The sequence below is a fragment of the Gilbertella persicaria genome, assembly GCF_025201335.1.
Source record: "Gilbertella persicaria strain CBS 190.32 chromosome Unknown B0P05scaffold_3, whole genome shotgun sequence".
Lineage (NCBI taxonomy): Eukaryota > Fungi > Mucoromycota > Mucoromycetes > Mucorales > Choanephoraceae > Gilbertella > Gilbertella persicaria.
This window is the reverse complement of record NW_026251964.1, coordinates 27245-50932: the sequence shown is the minus strand read 5'-3', so window position 1 is coordinate 50932 and position 23688 is coordinate 27245. Positions and strand designations below refer to the sequence as shown.

At 37.2% G+C, this 23688-nt stretch overlaps 4 protein-coding genes across 4 annotated transcripts; 2 read left to right on the top strand and 2 right to left on the bottom strand.

Annotated features, from left to right (window-relative positions):
• Window positions 1–493: 493 nt before the first annotated feature.
• B0P05DRAFT_576913 (Hydantoinase B/oxoprolinase-domain-containing protein) lies at window positions 494–5746 on the bottom strand (the record flags this gene model as incomplete). The annotated part of the gene is made up of 12 exons (XM_051581745.1): window positions 494–1530; window positions 1577–1846; window positions 1889–2071; window positions 2121–3297; window positions 3339–3946; window positions 3991–4100; window positions 4169–4361; window positions 4414–4605; window positions 4782–5283; window positions 5329–5428; window positions 5473–5637; window positions 5679–5746. 12 exons carry the CDS (start codon window positions 5744–5746, stop codon window positions 494–496), a joined length of 4605 nt encoding a protein of 1534 aa, XP_051438922.1.
• Window positions 5747–6367: 621 nt separating this feature from the next.
• Window positions 6368–7274, top strand: B0P05DRAFT_164337 (Brl1/Brr6 domain-containing protein). Its single transcript, XM_051573118.1, has 5 exons — window positions 6368–6488; window positions 6556–6632; window positions 6680–6888; window positions 6954–7066; window positions 7125–7274. The coding sequence occupies exons 2-4, from the start codon at window positions 6560–6562 to the stop codon at window positions 7032–7034; spliced, it is 363 nt and encodes a 120-aa protein (XP_051438921.1). The 5' UTR covers window positions 6368–6488; window positions 6556–6559; the 3' UTR covers window positions 7035–7066; window positions 7125–7274.
• Window positions 7275–8356: 1082 nt separating this feature from the next.
• On the top strand, window positions 8357–9432 carry B0P05DRAFT_523540 (uncharacterized protein). The gene is made up of 3 exons (XM_051576084.1): window positions 8357–8414; window positions 8486–8971; window positions 9022–9432. The coding sequence occupies exons 2-3, from the start codon at window positions 8817–8819 to the stop codon at window positions 9092–9094; spliced, it is 228 nt and encodes a 75-aa protein (XP_051438920.1). The 5' UTR covers window positions 8357–8414; window positions 8486–8816; the 3' UTR covers window positions 9095–9432.
• A 4326-nt stretch (window positions 9433–13758) lies between these two features.
• B0P05DRAFT_461553 (uncharacterized protein) lies at window positions 13759–14601 on the bottom strand (the record flags this gene model as incomplete). Its single annotated transcript, XM_051574079.1, has 4 exons — window positions 13759–14083; window positions 14153–14272; window positions 14328–14443; window positions 14497–14601. Coding segments are annotated over 4 exons (666 nt in total), but the record flags the coding sequence as incomplete, so codon positions are not given.
• Window positions 14602–23688: the final 9087 nt, after the last annotated feature.

Here is a 23688-nt window from a genome sequence, read left to right as displayed (position 1 = left end):
TAAACAGTGACTGATCATAAAATGGTAATGTTGTCTCTTTTAAACTCAATTGTCTCTGAATAAAATCCTCAATCTTGAATATGCAAGTTCTTGACATTGATTTCAATATTTAAACATTGAACCTTGCCACTAACCTTGATTTCAATGCTCTTATGTCTACCGATAATCAATCGTATCTCAAGATTATAGATAAAAACAATTTTTTTTGTTCTCTTTACTTTCATATGACTTCAGAAACTACCCCTCGCATTAGACAGAAACATACCCGAGTCCGAAGAAATGGACCTCGGGTGTCATACTTTGCTTTCAAGGCCATGGAAAAGGCTATGCTAGAATCCTCTCAACGCACTGCTATACATAATGCTAGAAAAGAAGAAGAAGAAGGCTTACCAAACCAAACTAACGCCATTGATAGCAAGAAATCATCAAAGCCTGTGTAGATTATTATTATTATTATTATTAAACATTTCTACCCGTACTCAAAATGTCTTATTTAAGCATGACCATAACCTCCTCCTCCAGGTGTGTTGATAATAATACGGTCACCACGATGGAACAAGGCAGAATTCTTGCCTGTCAAATTAAGCATCTGCACCTCATTTTCATTGACATGACGCATCCAAATATTCAACCCCTTTTGAGCTTCCTGCCCACCCTCAAGACCATAAGGACTATACACACGTCGTTCAGACAAAATAGAAACTTGAATACCATCTTCCAAGAATTCAATTTCACGGATAACACCATCACCACCACGATGGTGACCTTGCCCACCTGAATGAGGTCGAATAGCAAACTGATGTAGAATGACAGGGTATCGACGCTCCAGGATCTCAGGATCTGTGATGCGCGTGTTTGTCATGTGCGTATGAACACCACTGACACCTTCCCATGTAGGACCAGCGCCACTGCCACCAGCAATGGTCTCATAATAGCCCCACCCAGCTACCACTTGCCCATCTTTGGATTTACCTCCTTTGCCAAATGTCAAGTTATTGCAGCACCCTTGACTAGCAGCACATGCATTAAATGCCTTGAGAACGACATCCACTAATCTCTGACTGGTCAATACATTACCCCCAACCACAGCACATTGTTCAGAGGGACTCAAGATAGAGTTAGGTGGGATCTTGATGTCAATAGGCTCTAAACAACCCGAGTTAAGAGGAATGTCTTGGTTAACAAGACAACGAATAGAATAAATAATAGCAGAGTGACACACACTTTCAGGTGCATTGGTATTGCCGTACACTTCAGGTCCTGTGCCTTCAAAGTCAAAAAGGGCCGTGCCTTGTTCAGGATCAATGGAGACACGTAATTGAATGGGTGTACCATCATCCATATAGTCTACAGCCATTAATTCTTTTTGATGTTGTTTTGCTACAGTTTTCAATAAGGATTTGACAGCATCAGAGGCATTGCGACGGATATGCATCATATAAGCCTGGACTACTTCCAGTGTGTATTCTTCAATCAAAGCCTTGACAAGGGCAATACCCTTTTGGTTTGCAGCAATCTGTGCTTTCAGGTCTAAAATGGAACTGAGTCTAGCTTAAAGTGCGACGCATTTACTTACCAGAGATATTGTCTCGGAATGCACGTGAGCCTGAACATTCTGCATAAGAGCCTGGAATAGTACATAGGTGCTCTTCCAATCCCTTCAGGTCAAATTGTCCATTGGAAACAATTTTGAAGGACTTGATGGCTGCACCTTCTTGATAAAGTTCTTTGGAATGAGGAGGCATAGAACCAGGAGAAATACCACCAATATCAGCATGATGTCCTCTTGAAGCTACAAAGAACACAATTTTGCCTTGATCGAACACAGGCGTAATAATTGTGATGTCTATGATATATCAATATCTTTCCTATAATAAAAAGCAGTTACCTGGTAAATGAGAACCACCTGCTTGAGGATGGTTTGTCATAATCACATCACCCTCAGATAATTGACCTTTATAATAATTCATTTGGTAGACAACAGCATGACTCAATGAACCCAAATGGACTGGAATATGAGGTGCATTGGCAACTAACCCACCATCTGCACCAAACAAGGCACAAGAGAAATCTAAGTCATTGTGTAAGCTTATAGGCAATACCACTCTCTAAATACTTGCCTAATCTCTCTTTGATGTTGGTAGAAATCGCTGTCTTTTGCAACGTTCTTCCCATTTGTTCAGCAATACTCATGAATCGATGCGAGAAAATAGACAGTTGAATAGGCTCCATGTCTTTTGTCACTTTCTTTTTTTCGCCACGACCCACAGTAATGGTAATATGGTTATGCGTAATAAGAGCAGTACAAGAAGGCTCAATCACTACAGTAGCTGTAGCATCAATAATGATAGCAGGGCCTTCTACTTGACTTCCAGGCTTAAGGTTTACAAGTCGATAAACAGGCGTTTGTCCACGTCCTGTCTCTTCGAAATAGACGGAAGCAAACGAATCGCATCTGTCTGGAGATACCACATGCAGCTGGTTTGCCTCTGTCAACTGTTGAATTTCTTGATCCGGTGTCAAGTTGTGATGTTCCATTGTTTTACTGATACCACGTACACGAATATCATCCACAAGAATGTCACGGTCTTTCAACAAAAAGCCAAATTCCTTTTGATACAATGTCTTGAAGGCACCTTCAAAATTCCAATCTTCAGGCTGTAAGGTCATTAAAGCACAGTCTGTACCATCGTATCTTAAGTTAAGATACAGTTCAGTCTTAATCGTGCTTTCAGCAAACCCCTGACGCTTCAGTTCGCCAACACATGATTGCTTTAGTTCCACAATACGTTCTTGAATGCGAGACAAATCACTGAGTGTTTGAGCAGAGGGTTCTTGCACTTCATGCACTACATCTGCCAAAGCCAAACCAAAAGCAGACAAGATCGAACTATGACGATACAACACAATTTTACGAATACCCAAGTTACGTGCAATACCACAAGCGTGTTGTCCACCTGCGCCACCAAAGACTGCCAAGACATGGTTACTGGTATCATGACCCTTGGCCTCGGTCAAGGCACGAATAGGACGACACATGGTTTCGTTGGCTACTTTGATAAATCCATAGACGATATCATCTAACGATTTAGCTTGGCCTGTGGCTTGATGGATCTCGTTTGCTAAAGCAGTGAATTTCTCTTGAACGACAGTACAGTCCAAAGGCTGATTTTCATCTGGGCCAAAGATACGAGGAAAGTAGTCAGGCAATAAACGGCCCAAGAAAAGGTTGGCATCAGACACGGCTAATGGGCCACCTTTTCGATAACAGGCAGGACCAGGATGAGCACCAGCACTCTACAGTGTATCAGTCCAAGTATCTCCTCTTCCCTTCTTACCTCAGGACCCACAACAAACATGCCATTCTTAAAGAACAACATCGATCCACCCCCTGCAGCCACTGTGTTGATGTTTAACTGAGGTGCTTGAATCGTGACACCCGCTGTAGTTGTCTCAAACACATGTTCAAAATGACCATCAAAACGAGATACATCTGTACTTGTACCGCCCATATCAAACCCAATCACAGGTGTTCCTGTAAATGTAGTCTGTGCATAACCTACGACACCACCTGCAGGACCCGATAAAATAGCCTTGAACCCAGAAAAACGATCCACAGGCACTAATCCACCATCACTTTGCATGAATTGAAGCTGAGTGTCTTTTTCAAATCCATCATCAAACCCTGTCTTGAATCCCTTGATATAGTTTTGAATACAAGGCGTTAAATAAGCATCAGCTGTAGCTGAAGTGCCACGGGGTAGAATCTTGACCATAGGCATTACTTGGCTAGAGAGAGAAACATGGTCAAACCCTATCGATTGAGCTAGTTGACCAATTTGGGTTTCGTGTTCAGGGAATGTGTATGCATGAAGTAAACAAATAGCAATGCTACGATAACCTTCTTTATAAATAGACTCCAATTGGGACTGAAGCGTGTTCAAGTCTAACTGGTTTAGTCCACCCTCTTGTTTTAAGCCTACAATTTACCTGGTTTTTTGACTACTTTGATATATTCACCCGAAATACCTAGCTGAGCATGACTGACTTGTTTAGGATCCACTTTCTCGCTAGAAGCAGCTGAATTCAACAAAACCACACTATCGTAAAAATGAGTGAGACGACAATTTTGTTGTTGTTATTGTTGTTGTTGTTGGATATCTATTACCGTTCATCCACTTCAATGACTTTTTGATACAAGACATCTGGCTTACTAATCGACAAGTCAAATATCTTGGGTCGTGCTTGATTTCCAATAGTCAGAAGATCACCAAACCCCTTTGTGATCAATAATGCACTCTTTTCACCTTTTCTTTCCAACAATGCATTTGTCGCGACTGTAGTTCCCATACGCACACTTTCTAGAGTATATCCTGCAGTCAGCCTAGATAAACAACGCATTTTTTATTATACCAATAAGCGTAGTAGGCACAGGTTCTGAGCGTGGATATTTCTGACCCGTAGCCAATTCTAGAATACGACGAATGCCTTCTGTAGGCGCATCTTTATAATTGGCAGGGTCTTCTGAAAGCAACTTGACCACATATTCACAATAATCTTTATCTCCTGGCTTACCACGAAAGCCAATACAGTCAGTAAATGTACCTCCACGGTCAATACAAATAATAAGTTTGTTGTTCATGGTTTAAAAAAGAAAGAAGCCATTTTATTTATTTATTTATTTATCTATTTTATATCCTTTCCGGTCTAGTTACACAGTGGGTAACCAAAATGCCTATATAGAACATAGTTGAGTTCATTTAGACAGATAGTCACTTTACTTACTAATTCACTTGAACCAGTGACACACATGGCATGCATTGGATTATGGCCTACAATCTTTAAGCTATGTTTATGCGGTGTCTGTAATGTAGCAAAAGGCATATTTTCCTGCTTATTTAAATCCCATATTCTTAATTGCCCATCCCTACCACCTGCCATGACATAACGAGCATCAGGTGTCACGCAGACTTCTTCACCACACGTAGAGGGATGTTGGGGGCCTACATGACCCACAAGTCGCTGTAATAAAGTACCTTCAAAAGCATCAATCACATACAACACATCGCCCACTGTAGTGATAATGATTTTTTTGCCATCTGGAGTAAATTTCAGACTGGTCCATTCAACACCTGTATCAGGTATAGGCCAAGTAGCAAAAGGGCCATTGGTATATTCTCGACAGTCATAGACACGAATGGTATCATGATTAGTGCCAACAGCAAACACAAGGCCTTGAGGATCAAATGCGGCCATTGTTTTACCTTCACCATGCAATACACCCTATAGGTCATTATCAGTCGAGTCAGTCTAATAAGCGATACTTGCCTGACAAGTAGACGATCGTAAATCCCATAAACGTACAGTTTGATCCAAAGAAGATGTCATCAATGTATCATCAATGGGGGACATTTCCACTGCTGTCACTCTACAAGTATTAAATATAGCTCTTCTATAGACTAAGGGAGTTACCTTTTCTTGTGTCCACGAAAATAACGAATGTATTTGTTGTCATGTATCGAAAGATATCTTAGAGTATCATCTTCTTTAGTGGATGCATAAATAACATTGTTCTTATGATGCGTAAATCGAGCCAAAGTCACACCATACTTTTTGGAATACAACGTTGAACGTAGACTAAACGAATGGAGGGGAGAACTATAAGTACACACACATACACACATACTTTAACTGATGAATAATACTTGCTTTCCTTCTTTACAGTTATAAATATGAAGGCTATCATCTTGTCCGGCAGTCACACAGTATTCACCTGTGTCACTAAAAGAAATAGAAGTCAAGGTATTGGTTTCAGGAAAAACTTTGGATGTCTTTAGGTTAGATAAAATATCTTGAGAGAGTTCAATCTTTCTACTTGTCATGACAAAACACAGACAAATAAATAAAGGACGTGTTTTTTTAATTTTACGCGCCTCTCGCATTGAATTGACGTCACAAAAGTCTTTACTTAAAGAGAGTGTATCCAATAAAAACCATTCAAGAAACGCGATTGTTCTATACGCGTTTTTTGTGTGTGTATATGTGTGACTTTAAAAATTCTGTAGTTTCTCTTTTCCTTTCAATCAGTTCAGGATGGAAGAACAACACTCTGATCCTATGGAGTTTGAATACACGAACCCTTTCTTTGCACACAAGACATTGTTATATGAACAAAAAGATAAAAAATCATTAGCAGACACAGTTTGTAACTTCCTAAGCAATGTGTCTATTCAAGAACCAGAGGCAAGTTCATCATTATGTGCTTTAAAAAATAACTCATATATGACATAAGCCTTCATCTGTGCTCATCAGTCCACCCTTATCACCCAAACACACCGAAATAGAAACAGCATTATCAACCATACACTCTGTCGATCAGAACAACATACCAGTGACACCCACATTATTCCCTTCATCAACAGAACAAACAGCTCATTCTTCCCCAACATTTATTTATCACCAAGCGCCTATTGATCATCTAGGTCAGAGTAAGAGTAGCATTCATTACATAACTGGCTTATTCAAGGTGTTGTTGATGTCGATTGTATTCACTAGTTTTATGTATCTAATCATACAGTTGACCCTTCTATTTCGCCATGATATGAAAGTGAAAATAACGTCTTATGAGTCAGGTATCAACAGTATCTATTTGATTTCTTTCTAATATACGTTTATTTAGATTTATTGGGTGAACAAATCTATTGTCAACAACAATATGGTCTAAATCGTTGTGGACCAGAAACACGTCTTCCAGCTGTGAATCATTTGTGTCGAGAATGGGAACAATGCATGCATCGACCTATTGCTGTTAGTAAATCGCAAATCTTGGCAGAGACACTAGCTGACATGGCCAATGCATTTTCTGATGGATTAACACTTAAAACCATGGTAATAATTTCTATAGCCATTTTTAAGATACTGATTGTTGAATAGATACATATTATCCTAATCAGTCTGAGTATCATTTGGTCTGCTGCTTATGTACTTCGAGGAAACCCAACTACCGCTATCACTCGTATTCAATAAAGACTTGAATTGACAGATGATACCTGGAAAAGAGAAAAGCGTAAATTCAAACAGTTAGTTAATATAACAAAAGTCTCTTGTTTTATATACCATACTAGGACATGTATTGGCTTTATTTCATACAGTCATACTAAATGGAAATTCGTAGAAGAGGTATGGAATTTATGCATTTTGAAGCCTTCTATTCTCACATACTAACAAGCGAATATAAAAATGTTTATTTCCAACAACTTGTTCAATCCGATAATTGAATAACAATATAACAAGAAGAAGAAGGGACGAGGAAGTTCGTGAGATTCAAAAATGATTGTCTTTTATTCATTTAATAAGTTGTATTTATAGGCAAATAGTAGTTAAATTCGTAAATTAGTAGTGATGAGAATGATATGATTTAGAAACACGGAATTGAAGAAGTGTTTGTATGTGACCATTGTTATTTCAAATGATAAGTAGTTACTATATGAGTGTATGTGTTTACTTGGCCATTGGGTGCAATTGCATGTCTAACCTACAACATCTGTATTTAAGATGTGTAGGTTGCCATTTGTCTAAATGAGAAAGAGGAATTTTATGAGTAACATGTTCAATGCGTATTTGTTGCTTAGCATATATTCTGTAACGATGGTTACAAGTGTAATGCGTATCCAAATATTGCATATTCTATGTTTGTATAGAACACTACTCCCCCTCCGAGATGAGACGTAGTCGCATTGATGGTGTGATGTAGATCTCTTGTCACTAAGAAATGTAATCATTGTATCTAGGCTTCGCAATCAAGTAAATCAAGTCAAGTCTGAATCAGACTTTTGAAATCTTTTAGAATTATGACCTCCAATAAGAATTTGTATGATTCAGTAAAGCTTTATTGTTTTAGAAACTTTAGTAAAATATAATTTATAAGTCTAACAACATACTTTTTTTGTAGTTTCTATATTGAATGTGCCTCTTTAGGATGGAGGAGAGGTAAAGAAAAAGAAAAAATCATTCCTAAACTTATCCCTTTTAAGATGATGTTTCATCGACTTGACTTTTTTCTTTGTTTACAGTATAGCAATTATGCATTCAAATCATGAAAAATGTGGGTTTATTGGCTTTTGTTGAATGACAAATGTCTATTCCAAAACGGTTTGATTTTACCATCTTTCTTCAATGCATGCGTGACTTGAGAGTAAAGGATGTTGATTACTGGCCAAGTGATCTTAATTAAGAGCTTAAGGGCCAAGGTTATCCAATGGATCCTGTTTGTTGTGAAATGAAGAGAGAATAGATATAGAATAAGAAAAAAAAGGTAAGAACACAAAGTCCGTTAGAACTTTAAGCTTTTATTTCCCAAAAAAAAATGATTATCTTTTCAATTGCTATAAAATATCGAGGTATCTCTACTTTTTCTTCTCGGTCAAAATATTGTTTTAGGTTAGTTTCTTGACTACGGATTGATTTGTCAGATTAGGAGCTGTACCTGACACTTCTTGAATTTAGATGGCGCTACTCATCGTTGTTCTAAGGCATTTATTCTAAGTCTATTACTAGTCATATAGGACACAAAAACTACTTAAAGTTAGGTGGCCACAAAACTATTATAAACTGTACAACATAATAAAAATAAGACAATATTATATAGTCAAGAAGAGAGAAATTCATAAGGTCAAAAGGTATTACAACTCACCAAGGTTACGCACACAACAGGGCTGGCAAGCCAATTAGAGTCTGTGGCAATCACGTCAAGCCTGATAAAATAACAAAAACTGTCAGGTATCCCTTTGTCAATCTACATTTGTGCCCTTCAATTCATGGGTAAAGTAATCATTTTTTCTAAAATAGATCTTGCTTATGGATATCAGATGAAAACAAAGAAGCGAGACAAAGCTAAGACCGCTCTAGTCACAGTCAACAGTTCATACGTGTTTAATCTCATGAGTTTCGGTCTGAGAGACCCACCTGCATACTTTAAAGGGCTAATAAGGAAGACTTAGAAATGCTAATGCTATAGCTTACCAAGATAACAGTCGTACCTGGATATAGTCATACCGTCGGTAGGGCCAAATCCTATGACTATATTCAGGTGTGACTGTAGCAAACTTCTCTCTGTTGTCTGTTCCAGTAGCATTAAGGTATGCAATGCAATTCACATCGTCGATTTATTATACATAAAGAAAAAGTAGATATGGTATAGCAGGAGTCGAACCTATATATTTTCAACTATCTGAAATGCTCTGCCTTTGAGTCATATACCAATCCACATTTAAGCATAAAAAACTAAACAAACAAAGATAGAGTTACTTTGTTTGGGAATTTTTAGGAGATGAAGTCACAGGGATGATCACCCAGCAATCAAGTGAATTCAACCGCTATCAAGCGACTGACTTGAAAAATTAACTTATATCCATTGAACTTCGCCCGGTATCGATCTCACCTGATAGTCTGATTTCGGACGAACAGCACTCTGATCAGGTTTTACAGTGGATGTCAGGCTGTCGAGTGAAATTGACTTGATAACCGCTTACAGATTAGTTTAGTTGATATCAGGTTGTTCAATTGAATTCAGTTATTGGTTGAATTCTACCTGATAGTTTGATATCGGTTGTCAATGATCGTTTTCAGGTCTTTTCAATTGATAAATATCTACATTTGATTCGCTCAATGTTTATTATAAAAACGTACACTTTATAATAGTTTTATTCCAATCATATTACTTTGTTTATTTACTTTTTAATACTATATGATTGGTTCTATTTCTACTAGCCACCAGGCAATTTTTTACGCCTGTATTGCTTGCTAATCCAATGTTTATCCTGTTGAGCCAGTAGCAATAGTACAGTCCAGTATATTTGCCTTCAGGTCCTCTTGCTGTTCACTTACCTTATTGTGTAATCACATTCTGTTTAGCACTGACGTACATGGTCTTAGTCCCTTTGCACCAATGTATTGTCTATGCTATAGAGTTAGTGAAAAGATCTCGAAAATACTCATTACTATAATATAATACCTTTGAGCTAGTGAAATGACATTATATGAGAAAACTAAAGGTGTTGTGAGCATATAGAATCTATATACATATTACAAGTAAGTATCAGACTTTATTATCACGTACAGATATTCATGGCTAACTGACCAGAATACAGATACAGTAGTTGTAATAGATCTTATGCTCGCTTCATCTATTCATTCTAAAGAGATTGATTCTAATCCAATGATAAATCAAGAGACAACTTAGATCGGTGGTAATCGACTCAGTGACTCTTGTTATTCAGGCCTTATCATGATGGATAAACAATTGCAATGAAAATGACAAGAAATAATTTCTTACATTGTGCTATCTCATATCAGATCCTACCTGATTGGCTGAAGCAAGTATATTTCTAAGGCATGTCCATTGACAATCTGTTCCTGATCCATATAAACTAAAGTAGTTCCATTTCGACTCCTTTGATAAGAAGGTTAGTTTATCCGATCTCAAAGATATAAATACCTAAAGAATGAATAGCTAGAAAACAAAATGATATTTATTTTTGGGATAGTAAACCTATACAAGTTCTTTGTTTTTTATTTTCTCTCTTACAACACCACAACAGTCAATATTTTCCGGGCGAATGCTGAATGAGCAATTGTGTTACAATTTTGTCTTTAGACGTACCTGAACCTGAAGCCTTGATTGCAGTAACGCCACCTGCTGTGTGGCACCCAATCGGCTCCTCTGCCGCGGATCCGCTCGCCTTTTTGGTGGTGTCCCAAGCTGCCACGCCCGACTTGCCATCTGAAGGCATTCTTGAGAGGGTGCATGAGCACTTTGAGCTTTTGAACGGTATCTTTGCCCTTTTCAATAAACAAATAAATCAAGACGTTGATCTCCAAAGACAGACATATATGAACTCTGTAGTAGAAAAGGAACTCCCTCCATTACTTTCATGTGTTCATTCCCATCCATCTGTTGTGCTGCATCCTGTGTTGTGTGAAATGGTGACGAGTTATTGGCTAAAAAGTCTGTGTAAAACATTTTGCTATTATCCTAAAAAGCAAACAAAACTGAGAAATTGTATGATAACATGTAGAACAGAAGCATAGGTTTATTTGATACAGAAAATAAAAGACTTGAGAAGGGTAACGAGTGACACCAGTGCTTGATTCATTCGTATATGTATCCATCCACTCACTCATCCACTGGGTGGGTTGAATCGTCTCGGTGTTTTAGTCTGATATTTGTCTGTCCATCCATTTATTCATCCATCCATTTATTCATCCATCCATTTATTCATCCATCCATTTATTCATCCATCCATTTATTCATCCATCCATTTATTCATCATTCATCCATTGACTGTACACTTGTTGTCGATAGTCGTTGACTATTTTCTCAATACACTATTTGTGCTATTGGCTGGAAAACATGTTTATTTAAGAGGTTGCTATTTTACGGAAAACATATGAGATCATACGAAAAAAAGGGATATGCCAGATGATGTGCAATGTCCAGACATGAGAATCAATAGAATGGAAGGTTACGGCAAGCGTAATGAAGTGGGTTGCAGCGTCAACTGCACAAGAAACAACACTCTAGTTCCAACCAACAGGGCCGGTTATCAGTGTGCTGCACAGCATGTTACATGACCATGGGAATCCTAGAGCAAAGGAAAATGAGGAGTATAAAAGCGAGCAAGAATATTTCGAAGATATTTTTCCTTTTCAATATATTGTATTTTTCAGCAATTAAGAGACAGTCTCAGAGAAAATAAGAGAAAATTATTGGATAAAATAAGAGATCAATTAAGAGAAAACTGACCAATAAAATAAGAGAAAAACACAGGAAAAATTAAGAGAAAAAAAAGGGGCAATTAGTAGAAAGCTCATTTATGCTTTAATCTCATTATAAGTTTTTCTCCAGGGCTAAGCACTTTTCAAAGAATCCGAGGGAATGGTGGATCCAGCCTTGGCAGTCTTTCTTGGTTACCTTGAAGCAGGCATCCATGATTCTGGGTGTGAGTGTCTCACCAGTTTCGAAAGGTTTTCTTTTGACACCATACTTCACCTTCGACCAGAATAGCTCAATTGGGTTTAGGAATGGTGAGTATGGTGGAAGATATGTACACCTATAGCCTCTGCTTTCTATCAAATTTTTTACTGTAGCTGGCTTATGTATGGGAGCATTGTCCATTACCAAGTAAAAGCCCCTCATGTTGTTTCGGTCAAGAACATCCATCACATTACTCAAGTAATTTAGATAATGCTCGGCCCTTGTTCCAACTTTGGCTGTTGTTGTAACAACCTTACCATCTACTCTTCTCTTCTTGGCTCCCGAAACCATTATTGGCTTTCTCAAAGAAATGTCAATAACGCCGGCACTTGAGATGGCACCAAGGATGGTTATTGTAGTGCCTTTTGAAGCAGGGACAGTTGTCTTAGCAGGTGCTCCCTTCTTAGACCAGCCACGAGTGCGTGTCATGTGAAGATTGAATCCTGCTTCATCCAAAAATACGCAATTGTTCTCAAAGTCCATTTCTCTATCAGCTAGCCATTGAAGGATGGTCTCCTTTTTCTTCTTCAAAGTTTCTTCTGAATTTCTAGCAACTGAAGTCTTCTCCAACTTCTTCATAGATAGTGCACAGCTGGTCCTAAGATGTCTGTATACTGCGGATGGGCTTGCAGAGAGACTTGGAAACTCTATGATCAACAACTCGTGTATTCCAGCTATAGTTGTAGTTGAACGCTCATCAACAAGGTCGATAATAAACTTCGAGTGCTTCTCAGTAAGCTCAGAGACAGTTCCCATTCTGCGTCCTCTTTTCTTCTGTTGAGGTACCTCCCCAGTTTTCTGCCACTGCGATTTGAAACGGTAGGCTGATTTTTCATTTATTCCTGTCTTTAAAGCTGCATCCTTTATAGGTACCTGTTCAACTAACAGAGCAATAAGCTTGTTGATATCCTGCTGAGTGTATACACGTCTAGCATTGTTAGCGTCGTCTTTTTTTTCAGTCAGGTCTCTGAGAGGCTTCTCTTCTTTCAAATCGCTCTCACTACTCTGCACATCAGCTTCATTTTCCTCCTCGTCCGAGCTATTACTGGGCTCATCACCCTCGTGCCCTTCCTTCAGTTCCATCGTCACATCTTCATCTAACTCCATGGCTGATGCAGTGATGTTATACTCCCACTTCTTTCTCATCATCGACATTACACTGACAATAATCTCGGGTACAGCTTCAATATCTTCGTCGCGTAGAGAGATCTCGTTCATATCATAGTCAATATCCATTTTTTGTTAATAATAGTGAGAAAAGTGCTTTCTACTAATTGCCCCTTTTTATTTTATCCAATAATTTTCTCTTATTTTCTCTGAGACTGTCTCTTAATTGCTGAAAAATACAATAAACATTTTTTTTATATTTCAAATAACGTCACAGTTTAACAGATTAATGCATTATTATTGTGAATCAAAGGTGACTGGTAATTCATAGTCATCATCTATGGGCGGATCCATAATTGAACTAACACTGCCATCATCGTTATTATAGTCACTTTGTAAGATGTTCAATGTTTGATTCACGATTGCCTTTGCAGATAATGCCATGTACAACACTTTTCGAAAATCAGGGAGTTTTTTCCAATCACTAGGAACCTGGGCCACTCGAGTTCGTCTGACTCTGTGAACATAGTTTACCGGAACATCCATCCTTAACATCGACATCGTCAATCCTAGAAAATAATTGTTAGCAATCTATGAGCACAAACGAATGTACTTGTTCACAGAATAGAACTAAGCTCCATACCATATTGCAATAAACCAACCATCTCGATATCTTGAGTTTTACCATCCCCTCCTTCGTTTTTCAAGCATAGAAACATATCCTTTAATGCCTTCGGGAGCTTCAAGTCCCTTTCACGAAGCAACTTTGCATCATTGTCACCTGTTGCCTTTCCAGCTTCTCCTGCACCTAGTTCCAAATTCTTCTTTCGCAAGATCATATCTAAGCGTCTACCCATTTTTTTTCGTTCCAGTTTCTCCACTCCCTGAGGAATCCGATCTTTGTTCTTTCTCAAGCTTGATGCCAAGCTTGCAGACTCTCCACTATTTGGTTGCGATTTATTTTAGTAAAGCTAGGCAGAATAATATATATATATATATATATATGCTTACCGAACCACATCCAACTCTACGTCATCAAAGACACGATCAATAGTTGCCCAAACATGAGCAAGCAACCAAGTCTCTGACTTGTCAGTACCATCCAAACTACCGCATTCTAATTCTCTCGTCCTATATTCTTTTATTCAGTGCGCAAGTATAAATATTATCAAGCATCTTAACTTACAGTGTGTAATAACTGTGACGAATCCAGTCAAGATCATGAGATTCTTTTCGATCAAATTCATCGTCCCAACTCTGTTTTGAAGTAAGGATCTTGCGTACTTCTCCTGCAATCTTCGCCTGAGATAGTGTTAGTTTACGATTATTTTAATCAAGTTCATTTTTTTATTTACCTCTTTATATAGGTTTAAATAGTCGTGAGTCTTGGCATTGATAGATGGCAGATCTTTAAGATTAAAACTTTTTATTTCATCCAGTTCCTCCATAGTAAGAACACTGCATTTTTGGTAGCACTTCTTCTACTTTCCGTCCACTACATTCCAATATCCACATTAAATTCTTGTCCATTCTTTCATATGTATTCTTGAATTGAGTCAAATCTAGTTTCTGATAAACAACCAAGTCAATACTTCTTTCTATTCGTCATTCCTATAATACAAACCTTTACAATTTGATCATCTTCTCTTCTTCTAATCATATCAACAATACAGCGACATACATTAGCATGATATACATTTAAAGTCTGTATCGCATTGTCCATTGTATACTACCTTTTATTTCGTATGTAGCTTACAGAAGAACGACTCGAAGATGGTTCAGAATCACTCATAGGTTGAGGGGCATGGTTTTGGGATGGCTCAGAATCACTTGATGACGCGCTCTTCTCATTTGCTACTCTATCACCTTCCTCTACTCCAAGACGTCCTAGTGCCCCAATCGCAGATACCCGCATTCTAGATTCTGCTAACTGTCTTGCCAACTCCACCTTTCGATTTTCCCAAAATGTAGTCTCTTGCTGGCTACGCCTCCATTTATTAAAAGCAGAAAGAAATTGCTCTGCATTAGAAACACAAGAGTTAAATCGCTTGGTTTCTAAGATCTGCACATATCTTTGATTTGCTGAGGATTTATCGCCGTAATTAAAGACTTCGGAAAACGTTTGAATGTTTAAAGTATCTGAATGCTTTATACACCAATCTAGATCTGAAACTATGACTTTCTGTTTTTTTTTCTAGCGGCATTTTGTAATAAATAAATAGAAAAAATAGGATATCGTTACGTAAATAAAACCTGTTAAAAAAAAGAAGTGTAGTACACGTAACGAAATCTGAGTTTAAACATTGATCTTACGTCACTCTTAATTGAATTTGTAGTGAAAAGATTTTTAATTGTTTACTCACGCACTTGGCCCAAACACCTATGTCAATGTCTTGACAATAATCAATCAAGTCGAGTTTTTATCTGTCAACATCTCATGCTTGAACCTATGGAGCCTAATAGGGTTTTTTTCTAGGTTCTCTATAGTTCTCTAGCCAGAAACTTCCTGATTATTGCAAAAATCCTAGAAGGTATCAACTGGTAGTTTTACGTTTGCTACTTCTTGTTGTTATGGCTTTGTTAACGTTAAAAAGGTAACTAAACATTCATGTTTATTTTTGACGACCGACAACTAACAATGCGACCCGTTTATAGAGCTGCTGGACAAGCTTAACGGTGAAAAGTGTACTATACTCTAAACGGCAGAAGATGGGTGTTCATGATTGTGCTTGTGGAGGCATCCTGCCAGAGCTGAAACTTGTTGCAATCGGTCGCCATACACTCAACTGACTGGCTAGCTGGGGAGCTGGTTCTTCTGCATTACATAGTAGAAATGAACTTGTCGCAATGATTCATAGTTTTATTACGAATTAAAACTAAAGTTGGCTTCAAAAGGGGTTTAAATAGCCCAGTCATTGATCAGTTATCTTATGAAACAAACGAAATCATTCATGTACCAGGTATATTACATAAATACATTGAAAAGAACACACTGTTATTAAACTCACATGTATATATATTATGAGCAGATGTCTTATTTTTTGATGGTTATACTGAATCAACCAGGCCTTTTGTAAGATGTGTTTTTAGATGTTTCCATATCTGACAAAATGTAACTTAGAGAGCTATATGAAATTATATTACACTATTTCCCGAAACTATTGGCACACTTAGAAATAAAAATTGGCAAACCTTTTTCTTGTGATTTAGCACACTGATTTGTGACGACCTGAATATTGAACTTTTGCAATCTGCACCTTTATTTTGAGATTCATTATTTTGTCATTATGTAAATTTACGTGTAACCAAGAGTGTAACTCTTAATTACAACTCTTTCATTCACTTTCATTTCTCCCCATTTTTCTCTAAAACTTCTAAAAAACACACATACAACCTCAAGACTACTTTTATAATTATCGCTTTTATTACCAGCATCACTTGGTTAGTTTTAATTATAATTTTCAATCATTAGTTACAAACGTCCACAAATTAATGGTACTGACCAGCGAAAAAGAAGATCAATTATTTTAACATATAACAAAAAATCTATTTCATTATTTTCGCTGACCAATGAAATAAAGAAGAAATAGCAATCATATGACTTATTTTTGTATTTGAGTGTCTCATCAAATTCTAGAAGAATTTATTCGTCACTTGAATGACAGTAAATAACGGTAACTGGTGTTGTGAACATATAGAATCTATATGCATATGATGATCTGACATTAAATAAGTCTTCAATTACATACTAAAAATATATCATAATCAATTTACATCAGAAATAGGCATAAAAGAACCTCTTGTACTAAATAAGACAATGTATCTTTTAATAGATCAAGACGTATAACCGAAATCCATAATTTACATTATTTAATTAATTTAAAGTAGTCTATGATGATAGAGACTCAGTCATTTGCATGAACTCTACTACTACTTACTCCGACATCTCTTCATGTATAAATACCTAAAGAATGAAGAGCTAGAAAATAGATCTAGATAAATTTTTGGATAATAAACCTATACAAGTTCTAATCGACTTCTTTGTTTTTATCTTCTCTCTTACATCACAACATTTTTTTCGATTAATTGTGTGATGTTTGGGTTGTGAAATGAAGATATAATAGAAGATAGAAAGAAAACAAAGAAATACAGTGAGACTGTTCAGTACTTCTTTATTACAAAAATAAATTGATTGTTGTCTAAAATATATCTTTTCCAGGTTGTCTTTTATACTACTTGATTTATTGACTAATTATGATTACTGATTATTGATTACTTAACACCTTGACAGCTTGTGCCTGGGAGTTGACTATGTAAATTCTCCTTTAATTCTCCTTGTTACCTAAAAGGTACAATTATGGTTTCCTTATTTGTAAATATCCATATTATCCCAGTTACCGTTATTTACTGTCATTATACAGTGCTTACTTTATATTTATAATGTATAGTGCTATAAGTGATTATTCATTTATATGATGAAAGACTATTTATTATATTTTGTATTGAAAGTGCTCAGATCACCACAAATTGCTTGGTTGTTTATCATGGTCAATACTCCTATAAACTCAAATAATTCAACTGATTCTTTTGGTCACTCCTTCCTGGATGAGTCTTCTCCTTTATCCGCTCCTAGCTTGGTCAACAATCAAGATAGTCAGATGGATGAGCAGCTAGAATTTGATCTCGATAATCTGGTCACGCCTGAAATAGACGGTACTTCTGCTATGCAAGAGCGTGTGTGATATAATCACTAATAAAATGGTCAAATCAATAAGTCGATTAGAACCAAAACGGCCAAAAAGAAGTTCTCTTTACCAAAGGTTATATTTTGTATTGTATCTATACTGTTTGTATGGTGATTGATTATACCTGATTTGGGACTGAGTGTGTATACACTAGCTAATCGGTTGAGTGGATTAAGGTACACAAGAACTGGGTACATGATCAGGACGCAGACCTCGTCTACCATTGGTATTGATGCAGATGTCAATTTGTGATTATGTGATGGTCTGATCTTTAACATGTTTAAACTAAGATGGAAGACATCCATCGAAGCTGCGGATAAAACTGTGATCGAAAGATATATTTATACATGATATTAATACTTGCTCTTTTAAGGCATAACTAATGTAAGAAGGGGTGAATAATGCTGTGTATACAACATCCAGACCGTTTCTATATCTTGTGATGATGAATAGACTACACTTTCAAAAATTTGCAGAAAATGCTCATCAGATTCAAAGGTTTCTTCTCCCGGGAAAGGCTTGTGCAAGTTCGATAGTAGCAGGCACTTTGGTAGGTCTCTTCGGTTTAGCGATAGTCCGCTTGTCAATCTTGAGGTAGTATCTACCTTGACATCAGAGTGATTAACCCATGGTGTGCCTTCAATGTTTCCCAACATAGACTTGTACTCATCAATGCATTTGATGCTTGACTTGATTTGTTCAATATTCTTGAGAGCCTTGTCAGTGCCTTCAGTATCACCCGCAGATCTTGCAACACCAAAAGCACGCAGAGCCTCCACCATTTGACTACGTAGCAACGTCAAGTTTTCTTCAATCATTCCACGCTGTTGTATACACAGCATTATTCATCCCTTCTTACATTAGTTATGCCTTAAAAGAGCAAGTATTAATATCATGTATAAATATATCTTTCGATCACAGTTTTATCCGCAGCTTCGATGGATGTCTTCCATCTTAGTTTAAACATGTTAAAGATCAGACCATCACATAATCACAAATTGACATCTGCATCAATACCAATGGTAGACGAGGTCTGCGTCCTGATCATGTACCCAGTTCTTGTGTACCTTAATCCACTCAACCGATTAGCTAGTGTATACACACTCAGTCCCAAATCAGGTATAATCAATCACCATACAAACAGTATAGATACAATACAAAATATAACCTTTGGTAAAGAGAACTTCTTTTTGGCCGTTTTGGTTCTAATTGACTTCTACACTTGACCATTTCATTAGTGATTATATCCCATACACAAACGCAGACATAAACGCAGACATAAACGCAGGCATAAACGAGACCATAAACGCAGGTATAAACGCAGGTATAAACGCAGTCATAAACGCAGTCATAAACGCAGTGTGATGATTGTAATAGTTGAGGCTTATGTAATTTAGGAGTGTGAAATATACTTTATTCTTTTTCTCCAAAAAAAACTATTTTCTAAATGACTAAAACTCGATCCTATTTATACTTTTCTAAAAGATAGTAAACCGCAGTATTTCTAGCAAGTTTGAGTAAATATCCGTTACTAATGAGTTGCTACGCCATTCTAGTATTTTCTAGGTAATTCCTTATTGGCCAATGGCGGAGTTTCCAGCCATTACATTATCCCCTCCTAACGAAGAACTTGCAGAATAATATGGACGCATGTGTCTAATATTTGCAGTTGTTTCATGTTGATGTTTATCATATAGTTTCTTGATCTTGTACGAAGTTCCTTCAGTGTTATTCTTCTTGATAATCCTACAAGGACCTAACCAGCGAGCCTTTGGGAATCCAGTCTTGATCAAATTTCTAATAACCACGAGATCACCTTCTTGATAATCATATTTCACAGTGGATCCTTTATCGTAAAGTTTCTTCTGTCTAACTTGAGCCTTCTTGATATTCTCTAAAGCAGCACCTTGAAGGATAGGTAAATTTTCATTCAAGTAAGAGATCCATTGTTCGGTTTCATACGTCTTGTAGTTGAGCACCAAGTCTTCATTTATTGGAATCACCGCTTTTCTTCCATACATAATTTCAAACGGACTATAACCAGTAGATGCTTGTTTAGCTGTATTGTAGGCGAAGGTGACAAATGGTAAGTGTATATCCCAAGAGTCTTTGTTTTTGGGACCAGTGTATGCGGCCAAGCTTGTTTTCAATGTTCGATTAAGTCGTTCTACCAGTCCATCTGTTTGAGGGTGCTCCACCGAAGTTAAGGATCTTTTGATACCAAGTCTCTTGCATACCATCTGCATAGCGTCTGCAACCAGGTTTGAGCCGTTATCCGATATTATTCTAGAGGGCAGGCCAAGTTTCAAAGTTATTTCAAAAAGAATAGCTTCCACCACCCTATCTGTTGTAACCGAAGGTAATGGGATTGTTATTGCCATTTCGTCAAGTATTCCATAAGGACTAACATGTATCGATTTCCTTTTCTTGATTCTGGTAATTCTGCAACATCCATTGCCCATATTTCACCGACGTATTTTGGAAGAATAGGTTTCATTGGAGGGACCGTAGAGTCGTTTCGTACTTTGTAAATTTGGCAATTATGGCAACATTTTATGTATTCTTGTACGTCTTCTTTCATGTTTTTCCAATATCCTATATCCTTAATCTTGTCTAATGTTTTTTCCACACCGAAATGACCACCAGTAACACCATTATGATAGTAACCAATCACCTTCTCCCTGAGAACCTGAGGAATAACCGGGACCAAAGGACCTTGTTCAATCTTGTAGCAGAGTAATCCGTTCTTGATTTCATATGGCTTCTTCACCTCCCTCTTGAGAAAAAGTAATTCGTTGTCTTCATCCTGAATCTTCTTGAAAATTTCCAAACTTAAACCAGTTAATTCTTGAGAGTTTTGATCTTCGGGAAGACGACTGAGCGCATCCGCATCCCCATTTAAAGCACCTTTTCTATGAACAATTGTGAATTGATAAGCTTGAATTGTCAGAATCCAGCGAGCAATTCTTCCTCGAGGCATTTTTGTGGACAGAATACTCTTCAATGCCGCATGATCGGTATAAATCGTAAACTTAGCACCATATAAGTAAGGATAGAAGTAATTTAAAGCCCAAACAATTGCCAGATATTCCCGTTCAGTTGTTGAGTAATTTTGCTCCGCGGATGTCAATGTTCGACTTGTATACGCTACCGGACGACCATTTTGCACCAGTACCGCACCTAATCCAACCAGGCTTGCATCTGTATGTAGATCATATGGAAGGTTTGGGTTAGGATATGCTAATGTGGGAAGTTTCACCATCATGTCTTTGAGAGTTTTGAAAGCCTTGTTTGCCTCAGAGTTCCAAATAAACTTGTTTTCTTTCTTTAGTAAAGAGTACAACGGCCTTGCAATATCAGACAAGTTCGCTAAAAAACGATGATAAAAAGCACACATTTCTAAGAATCTTTGCAATGTTCTAACGTTTACCGGAGTAGGCCAATTTTGGATGACCTCTACTTTGCTTGGATCAGAGCGAATACCTTTACCACTAACCAAAAAACCCAGAAACTTGACTTCTTGCTTAAAAAATTGACATTTTTGTAGAGAGATCTTCAGGTTATATTTGTCCAGTCTTGCTAACAGTTCCTTGAGGTGTTGATAGTGTTCTTCTTTTGTTTTTCCATAGCAGATAATATCGTCCAGATACACCAAGTGATTATTCAAGCCACGTAATACCATATGCATCAGTCGCATGAAGCTGCTTGGTCCATTTACCACACCGAAAGGTAACGATGTGAACTGGTATAAAGATCCATTCGCTATAAACGCTGTCTTCTTTGCACTTGATTCTTCCAACCTTAGTTGCCAGTAGCCAGATTTCAAGTCGATAGTAGAAAAATACGTACAGCCGTTCAGTTTGTCCAAAAGTTCCGTAATCCTTGGTAGAGGATATTTGTCTTTAACCGTTACTTGATTTAATTTCCTATAGTCCACACAGAAACGTTTTGAGCCATCAGGTTTGTCAATTAAAACTACCGGAGAACACCAATCCGAGTTGCTTGGTACAATTACACCAGACTTCAGCATCTTTTCCACCTCTTCTTGTATTTGCCTGTTCTCTAGATCCGATCTTCTATAATCCCGAATAGCAATTGGTCTTGCATCACCAGTATCTATGAAATGTTCATAAGGAGCAGTAGTTAAGGATTGTTTGTCAGATTCCTTGATTAAATTTGGATAGTCATTCCTAATCAAATCTTCAATAGATTCCATGTTGTTAACCGTCTCTTCTTTTAGCTTTTCGACCATATTTGTTCTTGGTCTAATTATGATATCCTCTTCAATCATCCAATCGACGCCCAATATTATCGTCTCATTTTGTTGATTCACCACATATGCCTTTGCTCTTGTAGAGACACCATCTTGCATCTTGAATTCCACCGTAGCCATAGTCTTGGTTGTTTGTGTTGATTTGTTGCCATACCTAATAGTTGTTTCATCACAATCATAACATCTAACGTTGAGTTGTTTTGCCGTTTCCTTATCTATAGAACTAATAGTTGAACCTGTATCGATTAACCCAGAAACCTTTTTGCCTTGAACATCCATGTCAATCTTGATACGCTTTCTGATGGTTGAGATTTCATTGCATACTTCTTGATTGTTTTGTAAGAAATGTTCAAAAACGTTGAAATCTTCTTCCTTTCCCTCTGTTTCTTCCTTCTCTTCCGTTTGTTGATCGTTCTGATGTTTCTGATATTTTTGATACTTTGTCTTGCCTTTGTCATTGTGATGATCTGACATTAAATAAGTCTTCATTTACATACTAAAAATATATCATAATCAATTTACATCAGAAATAGACATAAAGGAACCTCTTGTACTGAATAAGACAATGTATCTTTTAATAGATCAAGACTTATAACCGAAATCCATAATTTATATTATTTAATTAATTTAAAGTAGTCTATGATAATAGAGACTCAGTCATTTGCATGAACTCTACTACTACTTACTCCGACATCTCTTCATGTATAAATATGCTAGAATAATTTATAATCAGAAAGAACAACAATAAAATTGTATAGAACAGTCTCAAAGTATCTACCTTTGTCTCACTATCATCTTATTATATAACTCTATTATCAAAACATCATATTTTTTACTTTGAATTCTATTTTTACAATGTCCAACCAAAACATTAACTCTGGCTTTCATTCTTCTTCTCCTGCTCCTGTTTCTCAAGAACACTCTCCTGCTCCTAGTATTCCTGCTGTAGATGAAGCCATGGATCTTAGACCTGATTCTTTTGAATCTCAAGAAAATGTGCCCATTGGCATTGAAGAAGTTACATCTGCCAATCTTGCTGCCACTGCCAAAGAGAATCTGGACCGTCTCAAAACGGAACTCAAGATTGCTTATGGTCACTACCTTGCCTACCAAAAGGTTCATCCACAAGCTGAAAATACCAAGCATGCTTATGAAGTCTATAAACAAGCCGAGGTCTTGTACAAAGAAGCAGACGAAGCTTATAAGGTCTTTGTCAGGAACAAGACAGACCGAAGAATACTTTATAGGCAAGATGAGCTTAGCAGTGGGCTAGAGAATATAGAGATATTTATTATATTATAGGTTGATAATATAACTGACGAAGAAGTAACTCAACGACAGAATAACTAGACTATTTATACTAATGTTGAGGTAGCATAGAATATATGTGAGGAAGGGGCTAAGTCATAACATGACGAGGCTTGGCAATGCGTTCTACCTCATGACCTGAGGACTGAGTCATTTGTACATGGGAAAGTGGCATTGTTTGTCTTGGCATTGTTACCTTAAAACTACGCCATGGATGCTGG